Genomic DNA, 17,533 nt, shown 5'->3' with positions numbered 1-17,533 from the left:
AGAGAGAGAGAGAGAGAGAGAGAGAGAGAGAGAGAGAGAGAGAGGAGAGAGAGAGAGGAGGCATGGGGACAGGGAGAAGTAGAAAGAAAGTGAGAAAGGGAGTGGGGAGAGAGGAGAGAAGGAAACAAGAAATCGGGGGGGGGGGGAAACAAGAACTGTATGTAGCTCATTGAAAAGGCCCAGGGTTAAATCCCTAATTCCTGGCGTGACATGAAGAGAGAAAGGAAAGGATACAGTGTTACATGTTCTGTAGCGTCAGGGTGGAAATTGATGAATCATTATAAGTATAGATGGAGAGATTTGAGGAAGCATAAAAAATGTTAATTATAGAATCTAGATGTATATGAGTATCCCCACACAGTTTTCTCCCTCTCTAGTTTGTTTGTTTTAGTATTTGTAAGGCAGTGTTAAGAAATAGGATCTCCACTCTCATTAAGTATACATAGGAGTCAAGAGTAATGGGCTGGAGATTATCTCAGTGGTTCTGCCGCCTGCCTTGAAAGTGCAAGGTCCAGATCCCCGGTACCAAAAAAAAAGAGTAATCGTGTGATTTAAGATTACCAGGTGTACATACTAAGTTGATGGCCGGGTTTGTCTTTCTTGCAGGTTAAGTTCAGTGAACTAACTGTTGACATGTTCCGGATGTTACAAGCCCTGGAAAGGGAGCCAATGAACTTAGCCTCTCAGATGAACAAGCCAGGAATGCAGGTGATCTACTCCCTGTATTTTATAAGGTGCTGACAGTCTTGCTACTTCTGATCCTTACTGGGTACAGCTTGCTGTTCAACAAATGCTAGGAAATGTGTACAAAGAACTCCTGACTGGATATGAACAAATTAATAAGCATAATCTCAGTAATGCTGAGGAAAAGAAGGATACATGATAGGGAAAAGAAAGTAGGCATTAGTCATTCGTCTGTCAAACATGGCTTGTATGTGTATTGTTTTTTGTGTATAAATATAGGAATCTGCTGATAAACCTACCAGACGAGAAAACCCCCATAAATACCTGCTCTACAAACCAACCTTCAGCCAACTCTACACATTCTTAGCAGCATCTTTTAAGGTATGAGTGATCTAGTACTTCTTACTAGGTGGGGGAAGTGTGCTTTAAGACAAATCTGAGTCACTTCTCTGAATATCTGAATTAAGAGTTTGAAATGAAGACAAAATGAAGACATACCTTCACTCAAAATAACCCTAACATGGCAGTTTTGAAATGAAAATTGCTTATGATGTTGCAAATGATTCTTACCATGAATTAAGGAGAATATTGATTATTTATCATTCTCCTTATTCCAGGTTTTTATTACTAAATTACTTCAGATGTAACACTCAATGCAGATCTGAACAGCAAGAGAAGAGTACATAGCATGTCGTATATCCAGGCGGCTCTATGAAACATCTTGATCATCTGAAAGCATGATGAGAAATAGGTGCATTCTCCCCAAAGCTTAGGGGAGGTTTGTCTTTTAGACCTATAATCTGGGTGTTTAGTTCTCCATTTCAAGTTTACGGAGAACATTCTCTAAATGTTGGGGATTTGAACCAGAGAACATCTTTACAGCTTTTGGCAGCCTTTGAACATTACAAATTAATAGAGAACTTTTGCTGTGCAAATAGTTGTAAGTCAGAACTACCAAGGGGCACTCTTCCCTCAGAAAAACAACAGTATGTTAAATTCTTGTGTCACCCACAACTTTAAATCTCCTGACCTTTAAATAAAACTGCTGTTTTTCCCTGTTTTTTATTTTGTATATGTGATTTTCTTTAATTCCAGGAGCTGCCTGCTAATAGTGTGCTTCTGATCTACCTGTCAGCTACTGGAGTTTTCCCCACAGGTCGTTCTGATAGTGAAGGTACAATAAAGGAATGCTCCCTGTTGTGAGCAGGGCTTGAATTTTTCTGTTTTCTACAAGACGGTGGCTCTTTGCTCACAGAACATCTTAGGCTTTCTACAAAGGCTTCCAATTTTAAAACCTGGTCTGTTATTGAGTTGACAATCTTGCCAATACCCCAGTCTGTTTTTCATACTGAAATATTATAGTTTGAGGCCCACAGATTATTAGAAAATTCATGGAATTTGATGTTTTAAGTTGAAAAGAATGATGGATAACCAAGCCTAATTACTTATTTCACATCAGTAAATTTTTCCGAGTCTTTATTGTATTACGTCTTTGTAGAAATCAGTGTACTTTTGTAACTATGAAAGTTCAAGTCCTTGCTATGATGTTGTTTTGAGTTTGGATTCAGTCTGTAGAACATTGGGATGGTGTTTCAGAATAAAATCTTAATATTGTCCAAAATGTATGAGTCCAGAAATTGGTCAGAATAGATGAGTAACTTAGATTTAAATAAGTCAAATTAAATCTTTGGGGAAATTTTTTTTCTTAACACTTTTGACATTTTCCTGCTCATCTGTTTGTTGAAATCTGCATTCCTTTATAAAGTGCATGCTTGTGCCATCTTCCTTGCATGACCTATAAATTCTCTTAAAATGGGAAAATAAAAACAAAACAGAATAAATCTATAGTCTCTGTCATTGTAGTGATATTTTAAAGGAAGATAATACCTTTTTTACATTTAACACAGTTTTTAGTGTGTAATAAAGCTAATAATTTTCTTATAAATAATTATTTCCATGTGTTATACACTGTGAAATCGTTTTTGTGTCTCTGCTTAGCACATTGCCCTCTTATTTTACTTTTTCAAAGTATAATAGGTAATAACTGAATGATCCCTTAAGAGAAATTAGTCAGATGTGCCAAATTGCTGTCCCACTTAGACAAGAGTTGCCTAATTCACATAACCATGGGAAACAGCTAACTTCAAACCAGAACTACAATGGCTGATATACTAGCAATAATAATAGATTCTTCACACACTGGTATCTGGCAATATCTTTTGTAAAAAGGAAGTTTTTGTCAATGAGCATTTTCAAATACCATTCAAATCTCTCCCCAAATTTTATGATTAGTGGTTTCATTTAAAATTATATTTATTTTAAGAGATTAAGATTTCTATCTACAACTGTCTCTTTGTGTGTGTGTGTGTGATCCTGGGGATTGAAGTCAGGATCTTGCACTTGGGAGACAGGTGCAGTGCCACTGAGCTAAATCCCTGGCCCAATGTGATTGTCTTTTTAAAATAAGGTGGTAAACCAGAGATTTAAATTTTGCTTGAAATGGAAAAGTCATTTTGAACATACCAGATTTCTGTTCCATTAATCTGGGTGCATGATCTCCATCCATCCCTAAATGGGATGCGGTAGGTTCTTGTTTTGTTTCTCATTATATTCTGTGTGAAGCACTAGTGAATATTTAAATGACTTTTAAAAAAGTTGATACAGGAAGCATGCTGAAATCATTTAAATACTGTATTAAATTTAAATTTTAAAATAACTTAAATAGCTTTATAATTATCTTTCACTGTACCAGTGAGAGAGTCCCACAGTACTTTTGTGTCTAAACATCAGATCAGAGTTACCCTCCAGTTGAAGTCTAGGATTCTCCCATTTGTTTTTATAGGTCCTTATGATTTTGGAGGTGTACTTACTAATAGTAACCGAGATATTATAAATGGAGATGCTATCCACAAACGAAATCAATCCCAGAAGGAAATGCATTGGTATGTATTTTGACACTTCTCACTATAAAAACTTTAGCTCTCTATTTTACAATATTAATTTAAGTGGGAACTTTTTCCTGGTACTAGAAAGGTTCCCTTAAACTACTATTAGTAATATTTATTTGGGTTCCAGCAATATTTAGGCCCTGTTTTGTTGAGTATCCATTATAGTCAAAGGTACTGTTCAATCATTGAGGTTATGAGAGTGAGCAAAACTGTAATCTGGTTGAAAAATACAATATCAATCCCAGAAGGAAATGCATTGGTATGTATTTTGACACTTCTCACTATAAAAACTTTAGCTCTCTATTTTACAATATTAATTTAAGTGGGAACTTTTTCCTGGTACTAGAAAGGTTCCCTTAAACTACTATTAGTAATATTTATTTGGGTTCCAGCAATATTTAGGCCCTGTTTTGTTGAGTATCCATTATAGTCAAAGGTACTGTTCAATCATTGAGGTTATGAGAGTGAGCAAAACTGTAATCTGGTTGAAAAATACAATAAAGCCTGTAATCCCAGCACTCAGGAGGCTGAGGCAGGAGGATCACTGTGAGTTCAAGACCAGCCTGGGCTACATAGAGAGTTCCAGGTCAGTGTCAACTACATAGTGAGACCCTGTCTTAAAAACAAAACAAAAAAAGACAATAAATATATACATAAATAAATCTGGTAGGTCATGATACATTTTAAGATTAATGAGAACTTTTTTTTTTATAGTGGTAGGCTGTAGATCAAACCTCGGGCCTCATACATGTTAGCCAAGTGCTTTACTATTTGAATCGCATGCTCATCCCAATGTGAACTTTTTAATGTAAGATTCTTTGGCTTTACATAGCACAAATGAACTTAGCTGTATGATTTCAAATAGAATTTCATCTGTGAAATTGCTTCTGCTTCTAAGCACAATTCCTTTGCTGTTTCTGCCATTATTGGCAGTATAATTTATCTCGCTGAAAGAGAACGCAATCTGATTATAGAGATAAATAAACTTAACTGAAATTCCACATCTAATAATAGTTTACATTAAAAAGTCCATTGTTGGGCCGGGGATTTAGCTCAGCGGTTCGGTGGCCTGCCTTGCAAGCACAAGGACCTGAGTTCAATCCCTGGTACCAAAAAAAAAAACAGTACCAAAAAAAAAAAAAAAAGTCAATTGTTAGGACCAGGGTTTAGCTCAGTGGTTCTGTCACCTGCCTTGCAAGCAGAAGGTCCTGAGTACAATCTCCAGTACCACACATACAAAAAAAGTCAACTGTTCATGTTAAAGAACAGGAAAGGGAGACCGGTCAGGTAGATATTTCAGATTTTGCATATACTAGTTACAGGTCCTTTAAGCCACTTTTTGGTGCTGTTCTTGACATTATTTGTTAGAAATACAGATGAGGGGCCAAGGATTTAGCTCAGTGGTTCCACTGCCTGCCTCAAAAACACTACGTCCCAAGTTCGATCTCCGGTCCTATTAAAAAAAAAAAAAAAAAGTTTTTCAGAGAAATACACAACAGATGTATGAAAAGGTGCTAAACAGAACTAATCATTAGGGAAATGCAAATTAAAACCATACTTCTTCTCGCCTATTAGAGTTTCTGTTATCTAAAAGACAAAAAAATAACAAGTGTTGAGAGCAGGGTGCAGAGTGCTTACCAGGATCTGGGGTTGGGGAAAATGGGAAGATTTGGTCAAAGAATAGGACCTTTAAGTTACGCATAAGTTCTGAGGATCTAAAGTACAGTATTATGATAATTAATAATATTATATTATTTACTTGAAATTAGCTAAAACCAATATCTTAGTTACTTTCTTTTGTTGTTGTTGTTGTTGTTTTGTTTTTTGTTTGTTTGTTTTTTGGTACTGGGGATCGAATGCTGGACCTTGCCACCACATTGCCACTGAGCTAAATCCCAGGCCCTTTAGTTACTTTTCTCATTGCTGAGACAAAGTATCCAACACCCGTAAGATAATGAAGAAAAGGTTTATTTTGACTCACAGTTTGTAGAAGTTTCAGTTCATACTTGCCTGCTTCCAAGGCAGAGTGGCGTGGTATAGGGGCATCACAGAGGAGAAACGATCCATGGTGTGGCATGCAGAAGAAGGCAGAAAGAACAAGCATCCAGCCTGCTTTTCTCTCTCTCTCTTTTTTTTTTTTTCTTTTTTTGGTTTGGTTTTTGAGACAAGGTTTCACTATCTAGTTCAGACTGCCCTGGAACTCACTGTGTAGCCCAGGCTGATCTCAAACTAAGTGACCCTCCTGCCTCAGCCTCCCAAGTGCTGGGATTACAGGTGTGCACCACCACGCCCGGCTTCTGCCTTTCTCTTTTATCCCATCCAGGCTACCAGCCTTTTAGGTGGTGCCATCTAGAAGTAATGCTAATTCCAATCAATGGGCTAATTTAGTACTATACATTCTTTTATGGTTTGTCTGTTCGTTTGTTTTTGCGGTACTGGGAATCAAACTCAGGACCTTGTTCTTGCCAGGCAGGCACAGTGCCACTGGACTACATCCCCAGCCCAGTACCACACATTCTTAATTTCAGTGCTACACAAAAATCCCTCCAGCTCCAAAAAGCCCCACCTATGATTGCGAGGCTTTTGGGGGACGTTTAGATACCAGCTATAATAAGCATTTTCACATAACACATAAACAAAGGGTAAGTATTTGGGGAGGTGCATGTGTTGATTAATTTGATCACTGGTGGTTACTGCACAATGTATGTGTATGAATATATTTATTTTACATTAATATTAATACAGAGCTGCACAGAGGATTATGAGTTTGGGTGCAGTATGGGCTATATAGCAAGTTCAAGACCCTGTCTCAAAAAAAAAAAAAAATTAGTTGCACATACACACATTGTCCACTAAGCCATGGGAAAGTGCATGCACAACAAAATGCTGGCCTTCTACAGAGTGGTTCTCAAATGCGTGGTCCTGAACTTAGCCTTTGGGGTCAGTAGATCTACTGTGGACCAGTGAGTTTACCTGTTTAACATCAGCCGAGTGACTTTGATTCTAGTCCAGAGGAAAACACAAAGGGTAGTAGAACTTGTTTTCCTCCTATCTACAATATTAACATATAGCTTGAAATAAGTTTAAAATGTTTAAAATAGGTTTGGAAAATGAGGACTCATTGATATATAGATCTAAGTATGTTGCTGTATCTTATTTTCACAACATTCCTTGAACTTTTAAATATGAAGTATACAGCTACATTCTGACTTCTGAGCTTTTTTGCTGGACATTTAGTCATTTTAAACTACATAGACTTCTCTGATACATTCTTGAGAGATTGTTTGTTTGGAGGTTCTAGCAGAGGAATGTAGCTACTGATATACCCTTGACCAAGGAAATGGTCCTCATCTATTGGGGATGGCTGTCCTCTTCGAGGGAGTGCGCAGATTTGGGAGGGATGAACATGGAGGGGTGAGGGAGAAGGGGACACCCGCCTAGCCAACCAGACCAGTGGAACCAGCCCTGGCGATCAGTGGGTTGATAGATGTTGCAGTCAGATCACCCTCGTATCCATATTCTTGAATAACAATTGTCTCTGAACTTTCTGTTTTTAACTAAGATCATCTTGACTGGTCCAGTGAATAGAGTCATGTTTTTGTCCTTTGCTTAATTAATTAATCTTTGTTTTTCTCCAGTGATCTGATGGAAAGAAACTGAGTAGACCAAACTGAAGAATAAGATCTCTCACACTTTAACCCCCATGGTCACATAATTCCTCATTGTTGTTGTTGCTGTTTCCCCAGCCTTCATCCTGGAGATCTCTACCCTTTCACAAGGAAGCCCCTGTTTATCATTGTGGATTCCTCCAACAGCGTTGCATACAAGGTGAGTCCTCTGAGAGCCAGTGCATGTGTGGACTTCCTGGCGCCACCCCAGGGGTACCCACTCATAATGTGTGCCTTTTATTTTGCTTTATTTTACAGTTTGTATTTAGTGTTTCTTTTCTTTTGAGGTTGTGCATGCCAGTTACAATCTGGTGCTAGGAATAGAAATGAGAAAAAAAATGCATGAATGAATACTTGCTGGAAAATAATAAATCCTCCTATGACAAAAAAAAAAAAATTCAAAATTTCCAAGATCTTTGGTGGGAGATTTATTTTTGTTACATGACCCAGAACAGACTCTTTTTATAGAAGTAGAAACATATGGAAGAATTTTATTTTCTAGTTTTCAAACATTTTCCCCTTCTATACATGAGCTACTGTAGTTTAGGTGAAACTTCATTTTTGTTTTATATTTTCTTTTTGCAACAAAGTCTAGCTATGTAGTTCAGACTGGCCTTGAACTCACCATGTAGCCCAGACTGGGGCAAACACACAGAGAGCCTCCCAAGTGCTAGTAGGTGTATGCCACCACACCCAGCATAAGTGAAACTTGTAGCCCATGTTACACAGTGATAGTCTTTGAATATTACCAAGTATTCCTTTTTCCTTTCATATTTGTAAATGTCCTTATTAATGACAAATAAGTTTTGTACTCTTTACTTACTGGTTTTCTAGACACAGCTCACCCAGATACTTTGTCTGTTTAACAACACGTGGCTTTCCTTTTTTGCTCATGCTGGGTTGATGTATTGAAAACAAACTACCTTGTTCATTCTAATAGCAGCCAACATCAGTCATTCTTACCATGTTGCTTTCCATCATGAAACCACTCATGTAATTCTGGTGGAATTACAGGATAAGCTTCATAACCTATGCTGCTGCCGCTACCTAGAGGTGGAAATTTCAGGCCTCTTGAGCTTTGTGGATCTCCGTGGTCATTGCTCCTCTGCCACCCATTCTTGTTTCTCTCTCTCTTGGATCCATGTAGACCGTCGGCTGTAACTTTCCTGTTTGGCGTCTTTGTTCTTCCATCTCATGTTGGTGAATTATCAACTCTTCCTCCCTTCTACATTGTTCCTTCTCTTGTCTCAATTATATTTCTTTACATTTCTACCTACCTGCCTGCCTGCCTTTCTTCCTTCCTTCCTTCCTTTCCTTCTTGAGACAGGGTCTTGCTGTGTAATTCAGGCTAGCCTTGTGGCCCAGGCTGGCCTTGAACTCACAGGGACCCTCCTACCTCAATTTCCCGAATGGTGAGAGGCAAATCCTTTGCCTTTATTGTTAAAAGCCTCTCCTGGTTTTTTATATTTATCAGTCTTTTGAATTCATCCTCTGCAATATCAGCAGATAAATTCCTAACAAACACCTGACAAAGCTGAGTATAAGTTTTCTCTCTAGGCCTCCCCAAGAGAGATGAGTTTCCTTTAAATCCCTCCAAATCAAAGATGTTTCCTTGCTGTGGCTGCCCGGGCCTATGCAGCACTTTTGCCCACCTGACATCTTGGTGCAAGTGAGTTGCCCCGGGCTGCCCCACAGTGGGAGGTAGCAGATCCACCCGGCCTGCACAGGAGTCAAAATGTTATGTCATGTACACATAATTTTAAAAAATTATGTCAGTGAAAAAAATGATGCTGAATACATGAAATGAGTGACAGTTCTAACTTGAATTCTCTTTTATATATTTTACAATGGAAGCAGTGCTTTTGAATGATTCTAAAGGGAATGACAGTAGCAAATGCCAAAACCTTAAGGTTAGATAGTAAAATTCAAACCAGAGTTATAGGAAAATGAAAATACAATCTTTGAGTCCTTTGTATTGTGTTAGAATGATTCAGGAGTGAAAAATACATTCAGAAACATTCTAGGTACTCAGATTTACTGCTTAAAGCTATTTCTGATGTGGATATTCATATTTGCAATTAGAAGGAGAAGCAATTATTAGTAAGTTTATTTCAGGAGAACAATGGAAATAGCTAACTTGTCCAGTATCCAAGAGAACAAATATATGTGTTTTTCATTTTTAAAAATTAGTTTCATTTAAAAAAATTATACCATCAGCCAGCCATGGTGGCACCTACGTGTAATTACAGCACTCGAGTCTGAGGCAGGAGAACCATCATGAGTTCAAGGTAAGCCTGGGCTACATAGTGAATTCAAGACCAACCTGGTCTATTTAGCAAGACCTTGCCCCAAAATATTTTTTATTTTAATTAATTAATTTAATTTAATTTAATTCTGAATTCCAAGAACACCCAACCCACCTTAAATTTTTAAGTATATTTCATGCTGCCCATTTTATCAGGTTTAATAGTACAGGTTTTGATTTTTAGAAAAATTAGCTGTACTTAGTATACTTTCTTAACCTGTGAATTTCTTTTTTTTTTTTTCTTTTGGTACCTGGGATTGAACTCAGGATCTTGCATTTGCTAAGCAAGTGCGGTGCCACTGAGCTAAATCCCTGGCCCTGTGAATGTCTTGTAGTGAGAGATGGGAGAGAATGAGAAGCTGCTGAAGGAAAAGGCTTATTGCCCTTCTTAAACTTCCAAAGACAGAACAGTGTGGTCAATGTGTATCTTCACAGAGCTCACAGGAAGCATTCCATGACTTTATCAGTGAAAAAGACTCATTGTTAGTGTTTGATGATGGACAGAATATGTTGATATCCTAGGTCATGTGAAATATATAGTGTGACCTTGTGTGCATATATTTTATTTCTCTCAACTTGATTGGACATTATTGTATGTTACTTTATATATTATGAAGAATGTCATTCATTGTATATCTGTTATATCCAGAGCACTGTTTGCATAGAAAATGAATATTAGATACCGATTCTTCAAAATACTATTGTGTGTAATTATAAATTTACTTATTCAATTATACATTATGATTTGAGTCCATAATCTACAGTTCTGATGCCAGGACAACTGTGGGGTGATAGGAAGGGTCATTTGTATTTGTCTACTTCTGGTGGGCCATGCAGTATAACTCTTCTGAAGGATTAAATTGTACAGAGCATACTGTCCCCAGAAATGAATGACAAACCCATGTGCAATAGGCATATTCCACCATGGCACGGATCAATTTGGTCTTTTAAAAAATTCCTTTGACTTAATGTATCCAGTTTGCACCTGAAGATCTCTGTGGTACCACATGAAAATTACTGGTAACATACTTTTTCCACAAAAACATATGAAGACATCTTTTTTTTTTCTTTTTGTGGGACAGGGTCTCACTGTAGTTCAGGCTGACTTTGAATTCACTATGTAGCCCAGGCTGGCCTCAAACTCACAATGATCCTGCCTAAGCCTGCAGAATGCTAGATTACAGGTGTACACCACCACGCCCATCCAAGATTGTGTATGTATATGGTGTGTGTGTGTGTGTGTGTGTGTATTAAAACCCAGGACTTTCACACTGAACTACATCCCCTACCTTTTTTTGTTAAGGTAGGATCTCACTAAATTGCTAAGTTACCCAGGGTGGATCCAAACTCAAACTCATGATCCTCCTTCCTTAGCCTCCCAGCGTACTGGGTTACAGGCATGCAGTACCATGCTGTATGTATATGGTGTGTGTGTGTGTGTGTGTGTGTATTAAAACCCAGGACTTTCACACTGAACTACATCCCCTACCTTTTTTTGTTAAGGTAGGATCTCACTAAATTGCTAAGTTACCCAGGGTGGATCCAAACTCAAACTCATGATCCTCCTTCCTTAGCCTCCCAGCGTACTGGGTTACAGGCATGCAGTACCATGCCTGCCTTGATGTATTATTCCTTTCCTTTCTTTTTCATTTGTTTGTTTTTTTAAAAACTTTGTCCCCGTTGTCTCCTCTAGGTATTGACAGCATTGCCAGTCTCCCCAGCCTGAGCAGACCTTACCCTCTGCCTGCACAGTACCTCACACTTACAGATACTTAATAAGGGCTTGTTTGGCCAGGGATTTAGCTCAGTGGTTCAGCTGTCTGCCTTGCAATTTCAAGGACCCAAGTTCGATCCCTGGTACCCAAAAAAGGGGGGTGCTGGGGATGTTCCTCAGTAGTAGTGCACTTGCCTAGCATGCTCAAGGCCCTGGTTTCATTCCCTAGCATCACAAGAAAAAAGGCAAAAACCAAAAAGTCCTTCATAAATATATAGTGTATAACCAAGTAGGATTCATCCAAAGGATGCAGGGATGGTTCAACATATGCAAATCAATAACTATAAAGCACTCTATTAACAGAGCCAATGACAAAAACCATATGATCCTCTCAGTAGAAGCAGAAAAAACATTTGACAAGGTCTGACACCCATTCGTGATAAAAATCCTACAGAAAATTGGAGTAGATGGTCTTAATTTCACTCTGATAAAAGCCATCGATGACAAACCAACAGCCAACATCATCCTAAATAGGCAGAATCTGAAAGCTTTCACTCTACAATCAAGAACAACATGGGGCTCCCGAACTGATCTGGGCCTGTGTGACGCTCTGAGCACAAGCTGCCGCCCCAGATTTACCTGCGGCCGTGGTCAGCCCAGGACAGCCCTGCCACCAGGGGCCCAAAGTGAGCCCCCCTCCCCTCTCAGCGGCCTTCCCGGCCTGGGGTGCTCCCAGAACAAATGAGGCCCCTGAGAGCTCCACCTAGCTCACAGGATAAAATCCCCTAGCAGAACTCAAGAGTCAGCAATGGCTAAGCCCCAAGTGGCTGTGGCTCCTGTGTTAATGTCTAAGCTGTCTGCCAGTGACCCCGAATTTTACCCATCAAGTTATTCTGCTTATGCAGAATCCTATGAGGATGGTTGTGAAGATTATCCTACTCTGTCAGATTAGTTCAGGAGTTTTTGAATCATCTTACACAACTACCTGGCAATTTTGAAACTGAAATTGAAGAGTTTTCAGAGACCCTGAATGCTGGTTTACAACAGATGATGCTTTGCAAGAACTTGTGGAACTCATATATCAGCAAGCCACATGTATCCCAAATTTCTCTTACATGGGAGCTTGCCTGTGTAATTACCTGTCCCATCATCTGACAATTAGCCCACAGAGTGGCAACTTCTGCCAATTGCTACTTCAAAGATGTCGGACTGAATATGAAGTTAAAGATCAAGCTGAAAAAGGGGATGAAGTGACTCGAAAATGATTTCATGCATTTGTACTCTTTCTGGGAGAACTTTTATCTTAACCTGGAGATCAAGGGAACCAATGGACAGGTTACAAGAGCAGATAATTCTTCAAGTTGATCTGTGTGAATTGCTGAATGCTCTCTTCTCTAATCCAATGGATGACAACTTAAATTGTGCAGTAAAACTACTGAAGTTGACAGTGTCAGTTTTGGAAGATGCTTGGAAAGAAAAAATAAAGACTGACATGGAAACAATTATTCAGAGAACTGAAAATGTTGTCATAGGCATAAACTGCAGCAGAGATGTAAAACAGATGCTCTTGAAGCTTGCAGAACTCCGGTCAGGTAATTGGGGTAGAGTCCATGCAACTTCAACATACAGAGAAGCAGCACCTGAAAATAATCCTATTTTATGAGTGAACCAACATTTTATACATCTGATGGTGTTCCTTTTACTGCATCTGATCCAGATTACTAAGAGAAATATCAAGAGTTACTTGAAAGAAAGGAGTTTTTTCCAAGTTATGAAGAAAATGGAACAGATTTGTCAGGGGCTGGTGAACCATACTTGGATGATATTGATGAGATGGACCCAGAGATTGAAGAAGCTTTTGAAAAGTTTTGTTTGGAATCAGCGTAAGTGAAAACAGTAAAGTTAAATTTTAGTATATCAGTTTTATAAAACAGTTTAGGTATAATGATTTAGCAGAATATAGGAAAGCAAGAACATGTGTCTTACTTCTACCAAATTAAGGATGTTATGTTACTTATGTATGCAACTTTAATTTTGTTTAACACCATCTTCCAAAATAAAATTTATTCCCTATTTAAAAAAAAAATCAAGAACAACACAAAGATGTTCACTGTCATCACAATTATTTCATATAGTTTTGAAAACATCAGCGCAATTAGACATGAGAAATAAAAGGAATGAGGATGGGAAAGGAAGAAGTTAAATTTTCATTATTTGAGGATGACCTCATACTCTACATAGAAAACCCCAAACGTTCCACCAAAAGACTTCTAGATTTTTTTTTTTTTTGGTACTGGAGTTCAAGCTAGGTAGTGGAACCTGAACCTATGCTTGCAAGACAGGTAGTGGAACCACTGAGCTAAATCCCTGGTCCTAAAGATTTCTAGATTTAATAACCAAATTTAGTAGCATAGCTGGATACAAAGTCAAACTCAAAAATCAGTACCTTTCCTATATATGAATATGATTAACAAACTCACTGAGAGAGAAATTAGGAAAACCACACTTTTCACAATAGCATCAAAAAAAGAAAAGAAATACCTAGGAATCAGTCTAACGCAGGAAGTAAAAGACATTTACATGGTAAAGTACAATACTCTGAAAAAGGAGATCAAAGAGAGTATCAGAAAATGGAAAGACCCCTTGTTCCTGGGTAGGAAGAACCAATATAGCGAAATGGCCATACTTCCAAAATTGTTATACGGTTTTAATACAGTCTCAGTAAAAATTCCAACAACATATCTCACAGAATTAGAAAAAACTATCTGAAAATCCATTTGGAACCAGAAGAGACACAGAATACCTAAAGCAGTATTCGACAACAAAGGCAAGGCAGGGGGCATCACAATCCTTGACTTGAAATTAAACAACAGAGCCACTGTGATAAAAACATTACGGTACTGTCAAAAATACAGACCTGAGGATCAATGGAACAGATTGGAAGATCCAGAAACAACTCCAGGCATACTCAGCTACCTTATCTTTGACAAAGGAGTCAAACACCTTCACTGGAATACAGATAGCTTCTTAAATAAATGGTGCTGGAAAAACTGACTTTCCACATGCCGAAGATTGGAACCAGATGCATATATTTCATTATGTACTAACCTGAGATCGAAATGGCTCAGAGATCTAAATATTAAAACAGAAACAGTAAATCTGCTGGAAGATGGAATAGGTAGAACTCTCAAAGACACTGGTGTAGGCAAAGACTTTATAAACAAAACCTCAGTTGTATAGGAACTATCACAAAGACTCAACAACTGGGATCTCATCTCATTAAAAAGCTTTTGCGCCGGGTGTGGTAGTGCATGCCTGTGATCCCAGCACTCGGGAGGCTGAGGCAGGAGGATCGCTGTGAGTTCAAGACCAGCCTGAGCTACATAGTGAGTTCCAGGTCAGTCTCAACTACATAGTGAGACCCTGTCTCAAAAAAAAAAAAAAAAAGCTTTTGCGCACCATGAGGCGCAAGCCTGTAATCCCAGCCCTCGGGAGGCTGAGGCAGGAGGATCACTGCAAATTTGAGGCCAGTCTGGGCTAAATAGTGAGTTCAAGCCTGAACTAATAGCAAGACCTTGTCTCAAAAAACTAAAAAAAAAAGCTTTTGCACAGCAAGAGAAACCACCAACAGAGCGAAGATACAGCCCACAGTTTGGAAAAAAATGATTGCCAGTTGTTCCTCAGACAAAGAACTAATATCTAGAATATATAAACTCAAAAAAAATCAGAGACCCAGTCCAAAAATGGGCATCTGAAATGAATATAGACATTTCTCAGACAAAGAATTAGAAACAGCAATAAACATATCAAAAAATGTTCAACATCACTGGTCATTTGAAAGATCCAAATTAAAACAACACTGAGATTCTGTTTTACTCCAGAAAAAAATGAATGTTGGGAAATGGGAAGAAACTGTTCAAATGGGAAGGGGAACAAGGAAGGAGGAGAGAGAAAGGAAGTAAGGGACAAGAAAAAAAAAGTAAAAATGGAAAAAGGGACACAAAGCTTTTTCTTATGGGGGGAATGGGAAAAAAGGGAGGAAATATGAGCAGGTGCAAGTTCACTATGATGAGTATTATCATTTTATGTATGTGTGTGTATTTTAAATGTACCAATAAATACTTTGCTTAGAAAAAATAAATATATGCTGAATGATTAAATTGAAGGCACTGTGTCCTTGTTTTATACTTTGGTGGGAGCTTAGGATTTAGCTCAGTGGCAACACACCTGCCTCGCAAGTGTAACGTCCTGAATTCAATCCCCAGTACCAAAAAAAAAAAAAAAGAAAAACCAACTTTATGGTGACTAAGTACATTTCCTAATGCTTCCAGCCTGTCTTTCTTATCTAAAATCCATTCTTTTTCTACAGTTAGAAGAAAAGGAGCTAGTGCTAGTCAGTATTTAAAGAGATAAAAGGTGCTCATGCTACCTCTTTCAGAAGAGCAGAATGATCCAAATGCCAAGATCTGTGAATTAGCGTGGATTTCTCTCTCGGATTTCTAGTAGGGTTACAGTAGACAAGTTGACTGGCCTTTTCTGTAGTAGTGTGGTCTTAACGAAAAGTTCCCATAGTTATTTTGGGCAATGCTTTTTAAGTTCTGCTTTCTTTTCCTTGGAAGAATAAAGTCCTATTGAGCATTTAAATATTTTGACATATCTGGATCTCTACCAGTGAGAATGACTCACACATTTGTCAAAAGAGGCATGTTTGTCTAAACAGCCTCATCCTGAAGCATCTGATGTGTGTAGAGTGCTGTAGTCTGTTAAGACACTTACTGTAAGACCCAGTTACATAAGAACTCTTCTCCCTGTCAGCCTCACTCTGTTTCTTCCTTGCTGCATTGAAAGGTCTTCTGGCGTGCTGCAGTTCTTCTGTGTTGGGACTAGGTCTGGTTTAACCTGTTGGGGTTTGTTCAACTATGAATTGTTAGGTTGTAATTTTTTCTTACTAGTGGGAAAGTCTTGGCCATTATCTCTTTAAATACTGACTCTACTCAACCCTCCCTCCCATTTCCTTTGGAACTCAGCTTAAATGTTTGTATTAGTCCTTGCCTACCTTGTGCAGGCCCTAGGTTTGATTCTCCCAGCATTGCAATCAATAACTGTATTGGACATTTACACTATGTTTCCTACATCTTAAAACCTCTTAATATATTTTGTATTATTTTGCTTTTGTGCTTGAGATTTATATATTTTTTTCAGATTTAGCCTTAATTCACAAATTGTGTGTCTACCATATTATTAAATCCATTTATTTAGTTTTATGTTGGTTATACTTTTCATTTCTACCAGTTCTGTGGTACTTTTTCAAGTATTCTGTTACTTTTTATGGTTTCCTATTTTCAGTCTTGTTCATTTCTTTGAATTTAATATTCATATTTATTATTTATTATCTCTCTGATATTTCCTAAACCTGAAATCCTATTTCGCTCTGTAAGACATAGATTGTTATTTTTGTGCCTTCCTCCATATACTTGACCACCTTGGCTCTATCTCTCATTATCCTTAAAATTGTAGGAAAAAATAAACAACAAAAATTGTACAAAGTTCAGGAAGCCCTAAAATGAAGTTATTTTACTCCAAAGAGTGTTTACATTTGCTTGTGCCATATGCCTGAAGGCACTACTAATTTGGAACCTTGTTTTGGGGATCACCTAGGTGGTGGAAATTTAAGCAGCAAATCTTAAGGAGAGCCAGCTTGCAGTGATAACCTCAACAGCAATTTTTTGTAGAATGAGGTGTAGTGTGTCACTTGAACTCAGCACCAAGGTAAATTTCCTTGCAGTCCCATGGGAAGTGGTTGTAGGGCCAGGGATTTAGCTCAGTGGTGCTACCGCCTGCCTCGCAAGCACAAGGACCCGAGTTGGATCCCCGTTCAGAAAAGTGGTTGTAGACAGAGAGCTGATGTCATGTTTTGGGTCTGGTTCATCATTATACCAAGAACAGAGCCTTCAGGATTCTACTCAAATGTCAGTATGTTTTCTCTTAGATTCTTGAGCAGATGCTGTTTTCCAAGTGAGGAAACAAAACGTGCATTCAAGTTGCTAGATTGCCTGTCTGAAGTCTGTTTTCTCCTCTACTGGTTTCACCTCATGTCTCTGATGTCTCACCATTAGCAGCCACTGGATTCAGTCCATTCCTCCTATATCTATGCTATTTCAAAATACATTATCTGTAGGCCAGACCTGTCTCTCTCTCTCCCTCTCTCTCTCTC

At 38.3% G+C, this 17,533-nt stretch overlaps 1 protein-coding gene and 1 pseudogene across 3 annotated transcripts in view; both read left to right on the top strand.

The window, feature by feature from the left end:
- Window positions 1-17,533, top strand: part of Scai (suppressor of cancer cell invasion) — a 152,127-nt gene that overhangs the window by 118,117 nt on the left and 16,477 nt on the right. For all 3 annotated transcript variants that reach the window (XM_010613523.3, XM_010613524.3, XM_010613525.3), the window contains 5 exons: window positions 607-708; window positions 964-1,065; window positions 1,780-1,858; window positions 3,527-3,626; window positions 7,379-7,460. In XM_010613523.3, coding sequence (XP_010611825.1) covers window positions 607-708; window positions 964-1,065; window positions 1,780-1,858; window positions 3,527-3,626; window positions 7,379-7,460 — 465 coding nt within the window. The remainder of the gene's footprint in view (window positions 1-606; window positions 709-963; window positions 1,066-1,779; window positions 1,859-3,526; window positions 3,627-7,378; window positions 7,461-17,533) is intronic.
- On the top strand, window positions 12,113-15,281 carry LOC104854882 (annotated as a pseudogene).

This window comes from Fukomys damarensis, unplaced genomic scaffold, assembly GCF_012274545.1.
Source record: "Fukomys damarensis isolate Sample0158 unplaced genomic scaffold, DMR_v1.0_HiC HiC_scaffold_36, whole genome shotgun sequence".
Lineage (NCBI taxonomy): Eukaryota > Metazoa > Chordata > Mammalia > Rodentia > Bathyergidae > Fukomys > Fukomys damarensis.
This window is presented reverse-complemented; position numbering and strand designations above follow the sequence as displayed.